Source organism: Barbatula barbatula (assembly GCF_947034865.1).
Source record: "Barbatula barbatula genome assembly, chromosome: 7".
NCBI classification, from domain to species: Eukaryota; Metazoa; Chordata; class Actinopteri; order Cypriniformes; family Nemacheilidae; genus Barbatula; species Barbatula barbatula.
The window spans coordinates 19,730,123-19,743,239 of NC_136770.1; the positions used below are offsets into that span (position 1 = coordinate 19,730,123).

Genomic DNA, 13,117 nt, shown 5'->3' on the forward strand with positions numbered 1-13,117 from the left:
CATAGCAACACAGCAGTCACTTATATGCCGACAAATGTTTAAGATTACAATCGCCATTTAATTGCTTTGATAACCAACATTATATCCTTATAACAGAAAATTGTAAAAATGATTAATTGTGTCTAAACCAATGGAAGGCTACTCAAGATCGGTTTAATTCTCAAACTGAGGATAGCAGCATCAAAGGGCCACCTTTTTAGATCAATTATAGCATTTTCTTTATAAAATTTGTCAGATTGGCATATTCATTTTCAATGTCCCATCAAAAGAAAAACAACACTGAATCATTTTGTTTCTGCTTAAATTTGAGAGAAGTCTCACAAGTTGAGAAAAAGTTTGAGAACCACTGACCTGACCTGAAATACAATGTTTTCACGTAAATGTTTGGCTTAAAACACATACATCCAAAGCATAAAACCAATATGTATAATCAGACTTCGACATTTTTATTATATCTTCAACTCAAATATGCTTAATCAAAACCTGGTGTTGCACATCTTGGCATGATAAATATTAAAACACAAAGCAGTACTGTGCACCAGATACTGATCATGTACATCTATGCAAAAAAATGTATGAACCAAACAAACAGTTAAATGTATGTTTCTTCTTTAGAAAGGCAGTTGTAAGTGGGTAGTTAAAATGCATCTGTACTTAGTTTGCCTTAGTTTTAAAGGTTACCATTCTGCAGACTAAGAAATTTGCATGCCATTTGCCACATAAAAGATGAGCTTGGAGTAATGGACAAAACAGTGTTGAGTATTTTGCTATTAGCAGAATGATGCATATAGCTTTGCTAAAGTCATGATATCCATTGTGCCAAAATCAGATGGCTTATCTGCCAATGTACATTTACAAGAAATAACATGGCGATTTCTGCATTATGGTGGTTTCCAATTTTAAACCCAAATGGTAATCTCTGTCGTGTACATGTTCTGTTCAATGTCATTAATTTAGCACCACATTTGGCTTGATATTTTTTGTCTCCAGTTAGAAGAAAAAAATAATTGCGAAACTCGAATTCTGCATTAAAGCACAAACCATTCAATGAGAAAACAGGATACTCCATAAGTGCCATTTAGATAAAAACCCTTTTTCAGGGTAGTAAACGAATGAACATTATTTTAATGTCCTCCTCATATCATCTTCAAAACACAAGCAATCCTCTCTTTCTCAAGTTTAGGGCGAAATGTTAACCTGACATTTTGTGGTATCTAGTTTGAGTAACTTTGAGAGTGAAAAATCTCAGGCCAACATGGCATATTTATCCAGCAGACTGCCTTGTGATGGGATCAATAAAACATGGAGACGATACTTAATAAAGCACAAGCTTCTCCAAGAGAATCTCTGTGCTCATCACCACAGGCTAAGAATTCATACACAGAGAATCTATTCTTCAAAGGAGGCACATTACAAGATGCTGAAAGCTAGAGTCCATCATTAGTGAGCAAAAAGGCAAAACATATCAGATGAGCGTAATGTTGCATACGTGGTCTATTCCTAGGCAGTTTCCCTCTCCAGATCTATGCAAAAATTCAACTAACATTCATGTCGTCCAAAAAAAAGAGGTTATATTGCCGTTTAACCCTTATTTCAAACAAAAGAAATTCGCTTCTATTATCAGCAGGCATCAAGGTCCAAGAATAAAGTCTTTCATATCACGCGTCAAACTAAAAATCTCTTTATTTATTATTAATATCCTTTTTTGGCTCTGATGCATGTGTGAAACAAAATTAAAATAAAGCTTAAAACAAAGGGCCTTTTCGTGAGCTTTTAATAGTCACTGAAGTAGCCAGGGATGTGCGTTGATGCATTGTTGGTTTTATGTAGTTTTGTTTCAGTGCCTGTTCTTTTTTTTTAAAAAGAGTAAAGAAACTCAGTTGGTGTCCATGTGGTCATCCAGGGTCTCTGGAGCTCCACCCAGTGATGCAGAGGGGGGAGATTTGGATGGTGTGTCCGCTTCTCTGCGTTGGTAAAAGAGCACGTAAGCTGCTTTAGTCTGTGGAGAAAAACATACATTTTAGATAAATGTGATATTTATCCGTATAACGCAATACTACCAAAAACATGTTTAAGAACAGCGCTTGGGTTTGAGTTCATGTCTGGATCATATTTGTCATGACCTGAATACAACAAGTGTTTTTAAATTGATGAGAGCATTCATTAACCTTAGAATTGTTTTACGACTCATTTAATGGCTCGATAGGACAGCAGAATGTACTTTAATAAAAGGAGGAGCCTCACCACAATCTGATCCTCGGTAGCAGCAGAAACACTGCTGTCATCAAAGTAATACCATTTTCCATCCATTTTGTTCTTGCCATATGCAGTGTCTGAAAGAGGAAATTCTTTTATTGCCCAACCTCAGAAATGTAATAACGTCAAGTAACCACTCCTAGGTACAATTCCAGGAAGACCGAGTGACAAATGCAAATGATTAACTGTATGTAAGATTGTCTGAAGAATCAAATATTTTATATCCAATCAAGCAAGGAAGTGGTTCATGATAAATGTAAAGCTGTCGCCACAAAAGGAAGTAGGTGATTTCACAAGGAATTAAGTGTTATGAAATAACAACTGAGAGTGACTTACAATGGCCTCCACCCATTCCTCCATAATGGTTGGAAACAGCAATGAGGTCATAGACGTATGGGTCAGCTTTGGGGTCACAAACGAACTCTGACATGTTCAAGTCCCTGTGAGCGAAACAGTGAACATTAATGTCCTGACATATAAACATGTTACCTGAGTTCAGTTCCTTTTGAATAACGATATTTTCACAATGAAATTCACAAAACGTAAATTATATAGATAGATTGTTTTGTGACTTAACTGCGTATTTCAACCCAACCAGTGACATCTGGGGTACTAGACTTTGTTCTATATCAGTTTACCACAATGAACAATGGATGTGTTTGTCTATGATTCAGCTTCTCAGAAACTGACACCTTCTTCCTTATTGCAACTGCACTACCTGCCAACTAACCGCTTTTAACAAAAAGAACCTCAGAAATAGGATGAATACCAATAACTTCAGTAATATAGATACCAGGCTTAATCAAACTGCTGAAAATGTGTTGTAGTATACCTGCAATGTGAATTTACAGAATGTTACAACGTTGCAATTTAAAAACCACCGTTCACATTACACTGCTAGTTGTTTACATCATACACAAATATACACTGGTGAATCATCTCAAAGTCAAAAGTTATTCTATTCATTTTAAACTGGCTTATAAAGGTGCAGCATGAAGATCTCCAAATGGGAGCATGAATTTCCAAAAGGGCCAATCATTGATAGAGATAACCACCCCATTTTTGTGGTACCACTCACTTCTGTAAACCACATCACATTTCCTTAGTACAAAAGGCAAACTGACATTGCCGTCTAGTGGGTAAATGAACATATGGCACTTTCCCAGGAATATGACAAATATAACCAAATTTGACACGTACCACCGTCTGAAGGAAAAAGATCTTTGTAGAAATTACTCTATACAAATAATAATTTTTAAGTCATATTAGTTTTATAGCAACTGCAATGCAACACAACTGTGTGTGTTGTAACAATTGTTCTACTTTTGCTGCATCGCTCACTTGCAGTGTAAACATGGTGTAAATTATAGGTTGAGCCGATAGACTATGCCATCGTCCATCGTTGATGACTGACAGACATCACAATGTTGAGCAGTCATCGAGATCCGTCCACGTGATCGCACCACCCGCATGACAATTTTTTATCATCAAGAGGGTAAGAGGTCATCTGTACATCCCATCCGTGCAGCCTCAAATTGGGAACAACTGCATTCCCGAGACAAATGTTGAGACCGCCGAGTCAGTCCACGGGATGACAGTGCGCATGTGTCGAGCTCATCCATTCGCGTTGGTCTGCAGTTGAGTGTATGCTTTGGAAGACATGCAACACATGTGTGCACCCGAGACGGACATAGAATGTGAAATATCCAAATGGTCAGATGCTGTAGAGTGTGCCAAAATCTAAATTGCTGGTGAGATGAAGACGAAAATAGCTAGTGGAATTTAAATTACAAATGTTACATTTTTAATGATATCATCTTTTTAATGTTTTGGCAGATGGCCATTTAGTAAACTGATGTACCCCAAAACCCTGCATTGCCCCGCAATGTCATCGTCCATAGCGATGTTTTACCATAGGCATGGTCTGATACCAATGTGGTCGACATCGCCCAAGCCTAGTTAATTTGAAGCAGACGTGCAATGTGCCAAGCAGATATTTACCTGATAGGAAAGTCCACAACAGTGTCGAGCTTGTCTCTCCAGCAGCGATTATAAGAAAACCGCTTCAGATGCACAACCAGGATGCGCGGGAGAGACCACAGGTCAAACTTCTTAGTGGCCTGCTGGTGTTTCTTACACGTGGGGCAGTACCTGTAGACGAGATACAAATAAGCCAATAAAAAAGGAGTTCAAACTCTTGCCCCTTTAGAAAAATTCTAAATGAATAAAACAGAGCCGTGTGGGGAGTAAGTCATGTGATATGTAATGACTTGAGTGTTCTCACCAGGGGTCATGTTCTCCTAAAGTCTCCATTGTAGTAAAGAGCTCAATGCATTCTCTTAAAGCTACTGCAGTCTTCTTCTTCTGCGCGTGCAACATGCTCTCGTGTTTGTCGTAGGCCTAGGAAGATACTTCATATTAAATGTCACAGGAACACTTGGATTTGGTGGATAGTAGCAGAGTGCTGAATGCTCAACTAGTAACACCATAAAGACAATAAAGGTCTACAACTTATCCATGAAAAAACATTGTTCTGGTGCTTTAAGGGAGAAAGGTTCTGCGGTCTCAAATTGTCAAAAATCCAGGGATTCATCTGAACGAGGTCTGGTGGACCCTGATTTTAAGTTACTTCCTTATAATCAACCCACAAACCCCAAATTTTTTAAAACAAGGGTATTGAAAGGGTAAGGATTACCTCTGCTTCATCATCATCATAGCAAGTTTTCTTGATGTCTGAGTCCCAATCGATAGCTACTGTAGAATGACCTGTGAACATTTACATTGATTAGGTTCAACCACTTTGGAAAGAATGCTGTTCCTATTCAATGATCTGTGTTATTCGGTATTCGAGGTATTGAGCAGATAGTTACTTGTGAGTTTAAGATGAGTGCCATCAAAAGGCAAAGAGCTAATGTTGGCTGTTCCGTATGAGTTAACCATGCTGAAAGCGAAGAGTTTAGGCTTGGAGAATGGTTTTCCACCGCTGCTATTAGGTCTGTTCTCTGGTTCAGAGTCTTCCTCCCCATCCACAGTGTCTGAGTGGCTGTTCTCCGGTTCTGGACTCTCCTGGTGGTCCATGGCCTCTTCATCACCTTAGACACATGAACAAATTTAATAAAATAAAATTAAAACAAACAGCTTTCCAAGATTACCATCATACTGAAACTAGTGAAATTTTACAATTACAATTTCTGAAATGCTAACTATCACATTCATTCATTTAAATATTTAAAAACCAATGCAAATATTCATTTTAAATGATAGCGCCCAGTGACGTACAAGCATTGCTCAATAAAATAAATTATTAAACAACATCTCAAATTTCTAGCCTTACCATCACAAACTCCGTTGGGGCCGTTGCAGGTTCCAGAATGGTGGCTGCCATTGGATCCGGCGCTGCAGGAAGCTCCATCTGAGACTGGGCTGTTGCTGCTGCTCAGTGCTATGCTGGATACGGAAGCGACGCATTCTGTTGATTGGCTACTGCTAGAAGAGGTGGCTGAGGCTGAGGCCTTACTGTCTGTAACGGTTCCCTGCGAACGCTTAACATACCGCCTAAAACAACAAAATCAAAAGTCAACCGGATTTGAAACAACAGGACTGAATTTTGACTAACAGACCACCAAACAAACACTGCCACTGACTCGATTCTCTCCAGCACACGGTCATAGAGCGTATCCACAGTAAGGTTGTGGCGCGTGACAGTGATGAGGAGAGGTTGACCGAAGAGCATCGTCCCAGAGGAGCCTCCACTGTGCTTGGCGTGCCTCTCTCTGAAGTACACAGGCAGGTTCATCCTCTCGCTGTCGTCCTCTAATACCTCGTAACTATTACCACAAAATACACAAGTAAGAATACAGAAAACAGCACTAAACGAAACAATTTAATGAATATATGGATAATAAAAAAAGACCACTTGCACAAAGATATCGTCCTTCTCCATGATGTGATTGAGACCATCGTCCCGTTTGTATATTTTATGGAATCTGTGATTGTAAACATCTGCCACAACCATCTAGAGATTAAATAAGAACAGGGAATTTAGCTTGTTAGTTTGTTGTATATAACTCCCATGTTGTTCTTTAGCTAAACTGCATCGTTAACAATTTAGTTGCATTGTGAGAAAGAACTTTGTTTCACAGACGACTAAAAAAAGTTTGCGACACAGTAAACATTTGTATTTTTACTTACATTCTCAGAAGGTACTCCAGATAGTTTGGCCAAAGCGCTGCAAAGATCTGCAACTACACCCATTTTTGGAACCACGACACGGTACTGGAAGAAAATAAAAGCATTTTTTTAAGTCCAGATTGTGGACAAAAGCCTATGACTACACATATTTGGAAAAAAAGTCTTACTTTCATAGCTCTGGACTGGGGATCAATTCGGACCATGAACACCTCCATAGTGCGATCCTTTTTCATGGGTAGGGGCAGCGTGAGGTAGCAGAAGGGGTCAAAGGTAACAGAAACTTTGGAGCACTCTGGGCAAACCAGAGTAGATTTGAACAAGCCGTGAAAGATGTCTACGATTATGGAGTCGTTCCGCAACCTGTGGTTCGCCCACGCTTCTTTAGCTACAATCTACATTGAGATAAAAAATAATTGACAGTATAGTTATGGACTAGTGTCATTATCACGGCAAAAAAAACAAAACAATGAGAATTCTAGATCAACACTTTATTTAGACCTCTAATTTAAATGAACAATGGAACCAAGAGGTTTACCTCATCAGGCCGTCCCTCAGCATCTCTCAGGGCCAGGTAAGGCTTTTTCTTAACACGGTTAAGGTCCTCATGCAAGCCGTCCAGCAAAAAGGCCAGCAACTCTTGTGAATCTTGTTGCTGGTATCCTGAGAACTGCGGGGCAAATCGACCCACCTGGGTCTGCATAGAAAGACGACATTAGAATTGGGAATGAAATAATAAGCTGCTTTCTTTCTCTATGGCAACTAGAATCTTAAGTCATGTACGTACTTTAAAAGTGCGGGGAGCCACGTAACTGCTCCTACTAAGCCACATCTGTTTGACCAGATCTGCGTACGCCTCTGCGATCTCCCCTCGCATCCCTAAAGGATTTTCCCGATTGATCTCAGCTTCGTACCGATCCTCCAGGAAATATTCCGTCAGTGGGGCAGTGTTGCTCAAGCACTACGAATTAAAGAAAACCAAATGAGTTAAAAAAACGGCAATCATGGATCCAGGTGAGGATATTTTTATTGTGTGTGTACCTGGAGAGCTGAGTTCATGAAACAGGTGTTGCCCAGGTTACTCAGTCCACAGAGGCCTGGCTGAGCGGCCGATTCTCTGTAACTATAGGACGAGCTGTACGAGTTGTAACCTCCCAACCTGTAAAGGGAAGTTCGGTTAGCAAAGTCACAGTGCACTTGAAAATATAAACTAAAAGCCTCAAGTGAGACCAACTGCAACAAATCATATCGGTAACAATACCAGAAAACTGGGAACTAGAGCTGTTCCGGTTCCCATATACACGCACAGATAGGAACTAAACCCGCGGCAAGCTGAATTATGCTGAAGATGTTGATTTTAATATTTAATCAAAAGGTGTTTTATGGCTGGTCCCAACAAAACCTTAGCAGTAAAATATCCAAAGTAATTGTAATTCAACAAGCAAATTATAGCGAAAAAAGGCTGTTTAGAGCTTCAGAATTCAACTACAGTGCAGTACTATGTTTTTATATGCAGACGATCCAGTCAGAATTCATGGGTTTTATAAGACAAATAAGAAACAACATTCTTGACCATGAAATTACATGTATGATCTGACCTGTTACCAGATGTACTGTTGTTCAGCATGAAACCAGAGTTGCTATTGCTATCCCCATTGGTTATCGTGGAGGAGATGGTGGCAGATGAATTGGAGGAGAGTTTCGGGGAAGTTGTATAATTTCGAGAGGTGGAAGTACTGGACCTGGGAATGATCAAATGAATTACAGTCTCAAATAGAAAAACTTGTATTGTGTTATGTCTAGTAAGAACAGTGTTCTGTTAGCAACAGGTCAGGAATAGGATCACTTTCTATCATAAGATATCAGCGATACATCAAATCTGAAAAAGCTGCAAGAGCATGTACACACTTGGAATGGCTTTGCCTTGGCCACGTGCCATCCTCGTTCTTCTTCTCAATAACCAGCACCTGAAGGAGAAACGTCAGCGAGATGAGATTCATGATGTGAACTCTTAAATTGTCAGTCAGGTTTTTCGAAAGAACCAAAACTTTAAATATAGCGCAATGTTTCACCTGTCCTTGAAAAAGTCCTGCGTCCTGTACAGTGCTGTCCAGCTTGTTCAGTTGTTCGTACGTGTTGCTCATATATTTATTCCAAAGCCGAGTCTCTTTTTCTGATGAGATGTCGAATAAACTCCTCATCTCTTTTTCAATGGTTTCTGAGCAGATTAACATATTATAACAGAAGATGCAGAGGTAAATACAATCCCAGTAAGAGCTTCAAGAGTTTTAATACAAACATTTGTAGACAATTTAATTTACACTGTCAATTAGCAGACGCTTTTATCAAAAGCAACTTACAAAGAGTTCAGGGAGCAATAAGCGATATGTCATACAGGAGCAATGATACAATAGGTTCTAATACAAAGTTACTAGTTTCAACAAAAGCTAGACCACTACCTAGAGGGTTGTGAGAGATGTGGTTAACTGGACAGAGTTAGGAAGAATGTTCCACCAGGAAGGAGTTGTGAAGGAGATTTAGCGGGAAAGCGATTTAATGTCCTTATGAGAAGGCATTACAAGGCGCTGCTGGTTTGCTCAATGCAGGGTTCTTGATGGGGTGTAGGAGGGTGTGAAAGTATGCTGGCGCAGATAAAGTGATAGTCCTGTAGGCAAGCATCAGTGACTCTGATAGAGGCTTCAACCGGTAGCCAGTGGAGAGAGATGAAAATGGGGGTCACATGAGCCCTTTTGGTCAGTGATATAGGGTCTAACCTTTCTAATGTTGAATAAGGCATATCGGCATGACCATTGTGATTATTGAAGGACAGCGGTTCATCAAATATGACTTCCTGGCTGTTTTGGAAGGAGTGATTGTGGTATTGCTAAGTTGGATGGTGAGATCGTGTTGCACCGTGGGGTGTGCCGGAAACACGAGTAGTTCTGTCTTGGCCAGGTTTAGCTGGAGGTGATGCTCTTTCATCAAAGCTGAGATGTTTTCTACGCAGGCTGTTACATCTCTCACAACATTCTAATAATGTTATTGTAATGGTAATCACAACATGTAATGAAAGCTTTCCTGTAGCTCAGTATGAAGAGCATAGCATTAACAACACCAAGGTCGTGGGTTCGATTCCTGGGGATTTTGCATATACTTAGAAACAAATGTAAAGGATAAGACAATGTAAGTAGCTTTGGATAAAAGCGTCTGCCAAATGCATAGATGTAAGATTTCCCTTTATATGCCCATTGCAACTTTAAATTGCAAGTTACTTAATGTATTTATCTTTACGTGGGTCAAAGTAAAATGACGTCAAACTGACATTTCCTGCAACACTGTACTGTAAATCAATTGATAATTCACAATCGTAAGCTTAACTGTGTGAATCAGGGTGCGTATGAAAATTTTTCAACACAGATTTATACCTACTTGCTAATAACTGTGAAAAAATTATTATTATATAAAACCGCATCTTTAAAATGGTTATATTAATCTATTTGGGTTATGTTAGGAAATATCATTTTTTTTAAAATAATATTAAAAAATAAGAATCTCATACCTATAGTGTCCGCTTTGCTGAAATGGCGGGTGACAACTTTATCCATGTTGTCATTTTCACACAGGTTTAACTCTAGCAAATACACCTCCACTTTACAATGCTTCACAAACATCCCATGCTCAACCACCTGGGAATCATATAAAACAGACTTAATGAGAAAATTACAGACACATTTTCTATCTATATCTCAACTTATAAGGATACTTCAGGCAAGAAACAAAATTTCCCCCTCGTTTTACTCACCCTCAAGACATCCTTACGTTATTCCTCTGATGCATGTGAACCTGAGGCTCGTTTTTGCGGCAAATGCCGGTGACGAAAGCACCCATGCAGAGGAGACTGCTAAAAAACTGCGTTCGTCACCGGAACTTAAACACGCCTGCGTAATTTGCAGGAAAAACAAGCCTTGGTTTCACGTGCAACACAGGGATAACAAAAGCTAAACATTAACGTTAAAAGCGCTGTCAATATGGATATTTATATTTAACAAACAAATCAATTCGCTTAAGAAATCCTTTAAGACCACAGATCCGTGTCGAGCAGTTCTTTGATGGATGGATGAACTTTTTGGAGCTTCAAAGAATTGACCACCATATACTCTCATTCTACCCCTCAGAAGTAAAATGACACGTGGTATCATGCATCATTCTTCAAGAAGAAAGTCATATTCAGTCAGGATGCCTTGAGGGTGTGTATAAAGTTGTAAAAAAATTATAGTGACCCTTTTATTTAATTGCGTAATGTTTCAATGCAATTATCAATGACAAAAATATGACACCGATTATTTTAATTGTTAGTTTTGGAATATGAGAAACGAAATATGATCCAAGTATCTGTCTACCATAAAGGGGGCATAAAAAACATATTATGTTGAATACATTAAAAAACACTTGAGTCGCAAAGCTGCTTTTGAGAGTACAAAATTTAAAATCAATGTTGCATTAGAAGCATTAAAAAATAAATGTACAAAAAGGAAGAGGTGTAACCTTTCTGATGATGGGCTTCTGACCCTCCAAACAGCCATACCAGCTGACCAGTTTATTCCAGGCCTCGGTAGGCATCAACACATAATCTAACTCATCTATAAGATGTTCTTTAAGCATCTGGGATTCATTATCTGTAACAGAGAACAGCCACACTGCTTTCAGTCAAATATCATTAAAAAAAATCTAAAATGCCAGTATCAGATCCTCGATAGCGTGTCCAGAATTATCCAATTGTAGCCATAATACAACCCCCATGTCCAAGAATGCGGCAAAACAAAGGCAGGCACAACATCATTCATTACCTGAAAAGAGCCCAGAGTTGTCAATGGGTCCAGGGTACAGATTGTGCTCTCCGACGTTGTACATATCCCAGCTGTCAAAGCCCACATATTTTTTCCACTGTTTAAACCACCGGCTGTCAATCAAATACCTAAACAGTGGAATAATGGGAAGATCACTCCGTAAACCAAAGGGACGAGAACGATGAACATGTATTTTCTCCTTAATTATAAGGGATGGGCTGAAATAATTAAAGAGGAATCCTGAAAGCAACCCACACACATTTACTAATATAGAAACAGTCAATAAGGATGTCTTTCTTAATCTCATCTAAAGTTGGAACGTGTTCCACTACGTAAGCTTGTTAGCCGGATTCCACTTCACTAAGACAGACATTCGAAAAAATGTACGGTATGACCCCATGAAACTTATAATGAACTGAATTTGGACTAGATTCATTTATTATGTTATAAAAGTAATTCAAATGTTGTTTCCATAGAGTTTACGCTTTCGCGTTGTGGCAAAGAAGCTTCACAGAGAACAATTTCGTAGGATTTTTTGGAAAAGGAATATGGAAAAAATACCATAGTGGGAGCGTTAAAGGTTTAAAACTAATTTAAGAGATCTCTTTAGTTTTGAGCTGATGCGGAGAGCAAATATTATCCCATAAAATTCACTTCACTTTTTCAACACAATTCAAAGTAAAACGGTTAAAATATTGACATACAAGTGGTATTAAAGTACTGTAGATATCAAGTGCCTCTACCCCTAAAACAAAACGTATGTCTCATATGATAGCTTGACTTCTCTATCAGCTAGCTTTCAAAATAAAACAGCTATCAAAGTACAAGTTAACATGTTTACTGATGTAACAGCATGAACATGCACGTATTTTGTCCTTTAATCTCTATTCATTCGAAACACTCCTTCACTTAATCACTATTTGCGACATACAATCATCATTTTGCCAAACAACATTGTAACTGGGTGTTATCCAGTGGCCATGACAAAGCACAGACTCGCTGTAATACTAGTTTAGGTGGTTTAAACTTCGCTTTAACCTCAAAGTCAGTACTTAAATCTAGTTTAAGTCTCGTTTGACTGTAACTTTGAAACGATATTCACGCCTGACACAAATGAAGTCTTAACGATACGTGCCGTTAATTGATTAGCAAACTAGCCTGGCTAACTAGCATCGGCTAAAGAAGTGCCTTACATGCATAACGCTAACTTGTCATGCAAGTTGTTGCATATCAAAGAACTGATAACTTACAATTTACTGGTTAAATTTGTGCAACCACGCCGTAGTACTGACGTGTCTGAAAGCGTCTCCGACGATCATTTATTCATAAAGGTGACATTACGGTAAGAACGGGGTTAACTGAAGAGAAACTATAAGCTAAGGCTGGTTAACCTGTGCTAACTAGCTACAAGACAGCGTCCTCGTTTTAACCCGACAGAAGTGTTAAATCCTTAATGCAGTCAATCCATGTTTTAAGCTTCGTTGACTCCAATCCGAGAGATTTAGCGACTGCTAGCGGAACGTGTGGCTGTCCGGAGCCCCGGCCGGTGAAGGGATTTCCGGCAGCCGGTGTTTCGTAGGCCTGATGCCGACAACGCGTGCCTTCTTTTCGGTTTCATTTAAAAGCCTCTTACCACTCGTCTCCCTTCCGAAGCGGCGTTTTCAGAAGTGTCCCTATGCTCTGCTTTTGGTTCTCCGTGGACGGTACAGGTGTCTGTGTGATCACCGGCTTCTCTTCAGGGTCTGAAGCATTACCCGATTCGGGTCCGCCTCCCTCCGCCATCGTGCAGCGAGTGAACCCGCACTGACCGCGGGCGCGCTGAAGTA

General features: G+C 39.4%; 1 protein-coding gene across 2 annotated transcripts; it reads right to left on the reverse strand.

The window, feature by feature from the left end:
- Positions 1-430: 430 nt before the first annotated feature.
- usp4 (ubiquitin specific peptidase 4 (proto-oncogene)) lies at positions 431-13,093 on the reverse strand. Of its 2 annotated transcripts, none has more exons than XM_079460930.1 (22): positions 12,925-13,093; positions 11,292-11,419; positions 10,990-11,120; positions 10,004-10,130; positions 8,517-8,662; positions 8,353-8,411; positions 8,043-8,186; positions 7,486-7,603; positions 7,232-7,405; positions 6,983-7,141; positions 6,615-6,839; positions 6,448-6,531; positions 6,177-6,271; positions 5,901-6,083; positions 5,591-5,811; positions 5,127-5,348; positions 4,952-5,022; positions 4,541-4,656; positions 4,258-4,407; positions 2,593-2,696; positions 2,245-2,333; positions 431-1,999 (listed from the first exon to the last, which is right to left on the reverse strand). In XM_079460930.1, the coding sequence occupies exons 1-22, from the start codon at positions 13,071-13,073 to the stop codon at positions 1,877-1,879; spliced, it is 3,018 nt and encodes a 1,005-aa protein (XP_079317056.1). In that variant the 5' UTR covers positions 13,074-13,093; the 3' UTR covers positions 431-1,876. The 2 variants fall into 2 exon arrangements, with proteins under 2 accessions (XP_079317056.1, XP_079317055.1); XM_079460929.1 differs by lacking the exon at positions 12,925-13,093 and adding an exon at positions 12,542-12,883.
- Between the last annotated feature and the right edge of the window lie 24 nt (positions 13,094-13,117).

What these genes read in the sequence shown, in the direction of transcription:
- usp4 (XM_079460930.1), bottom strand. Translation starts at nt 13,073, where the DNA reads ATGGCGGAGGGAGGCGGACCCGAATCGGGTAATGCTTCAGACCCTGAA. An exon ending in AACAGTACATCTGGTAACAG is followed by an intron (nt 7,604 to 8,042) that starts GTCAGATCATAC and finishes TTCCCTTTACAG; the next exon opens with GTTGGGAGGTTACAACTCGT. An exon ending in GAGAAGGACGATATCTTTGT is followed by an intron (nt 6,084 to 6,176) that starts GCAAGTGGTCTT and finishes TTGTGGTAATAG; the next exon opens with TTACGAGGTATTAGAGGACG.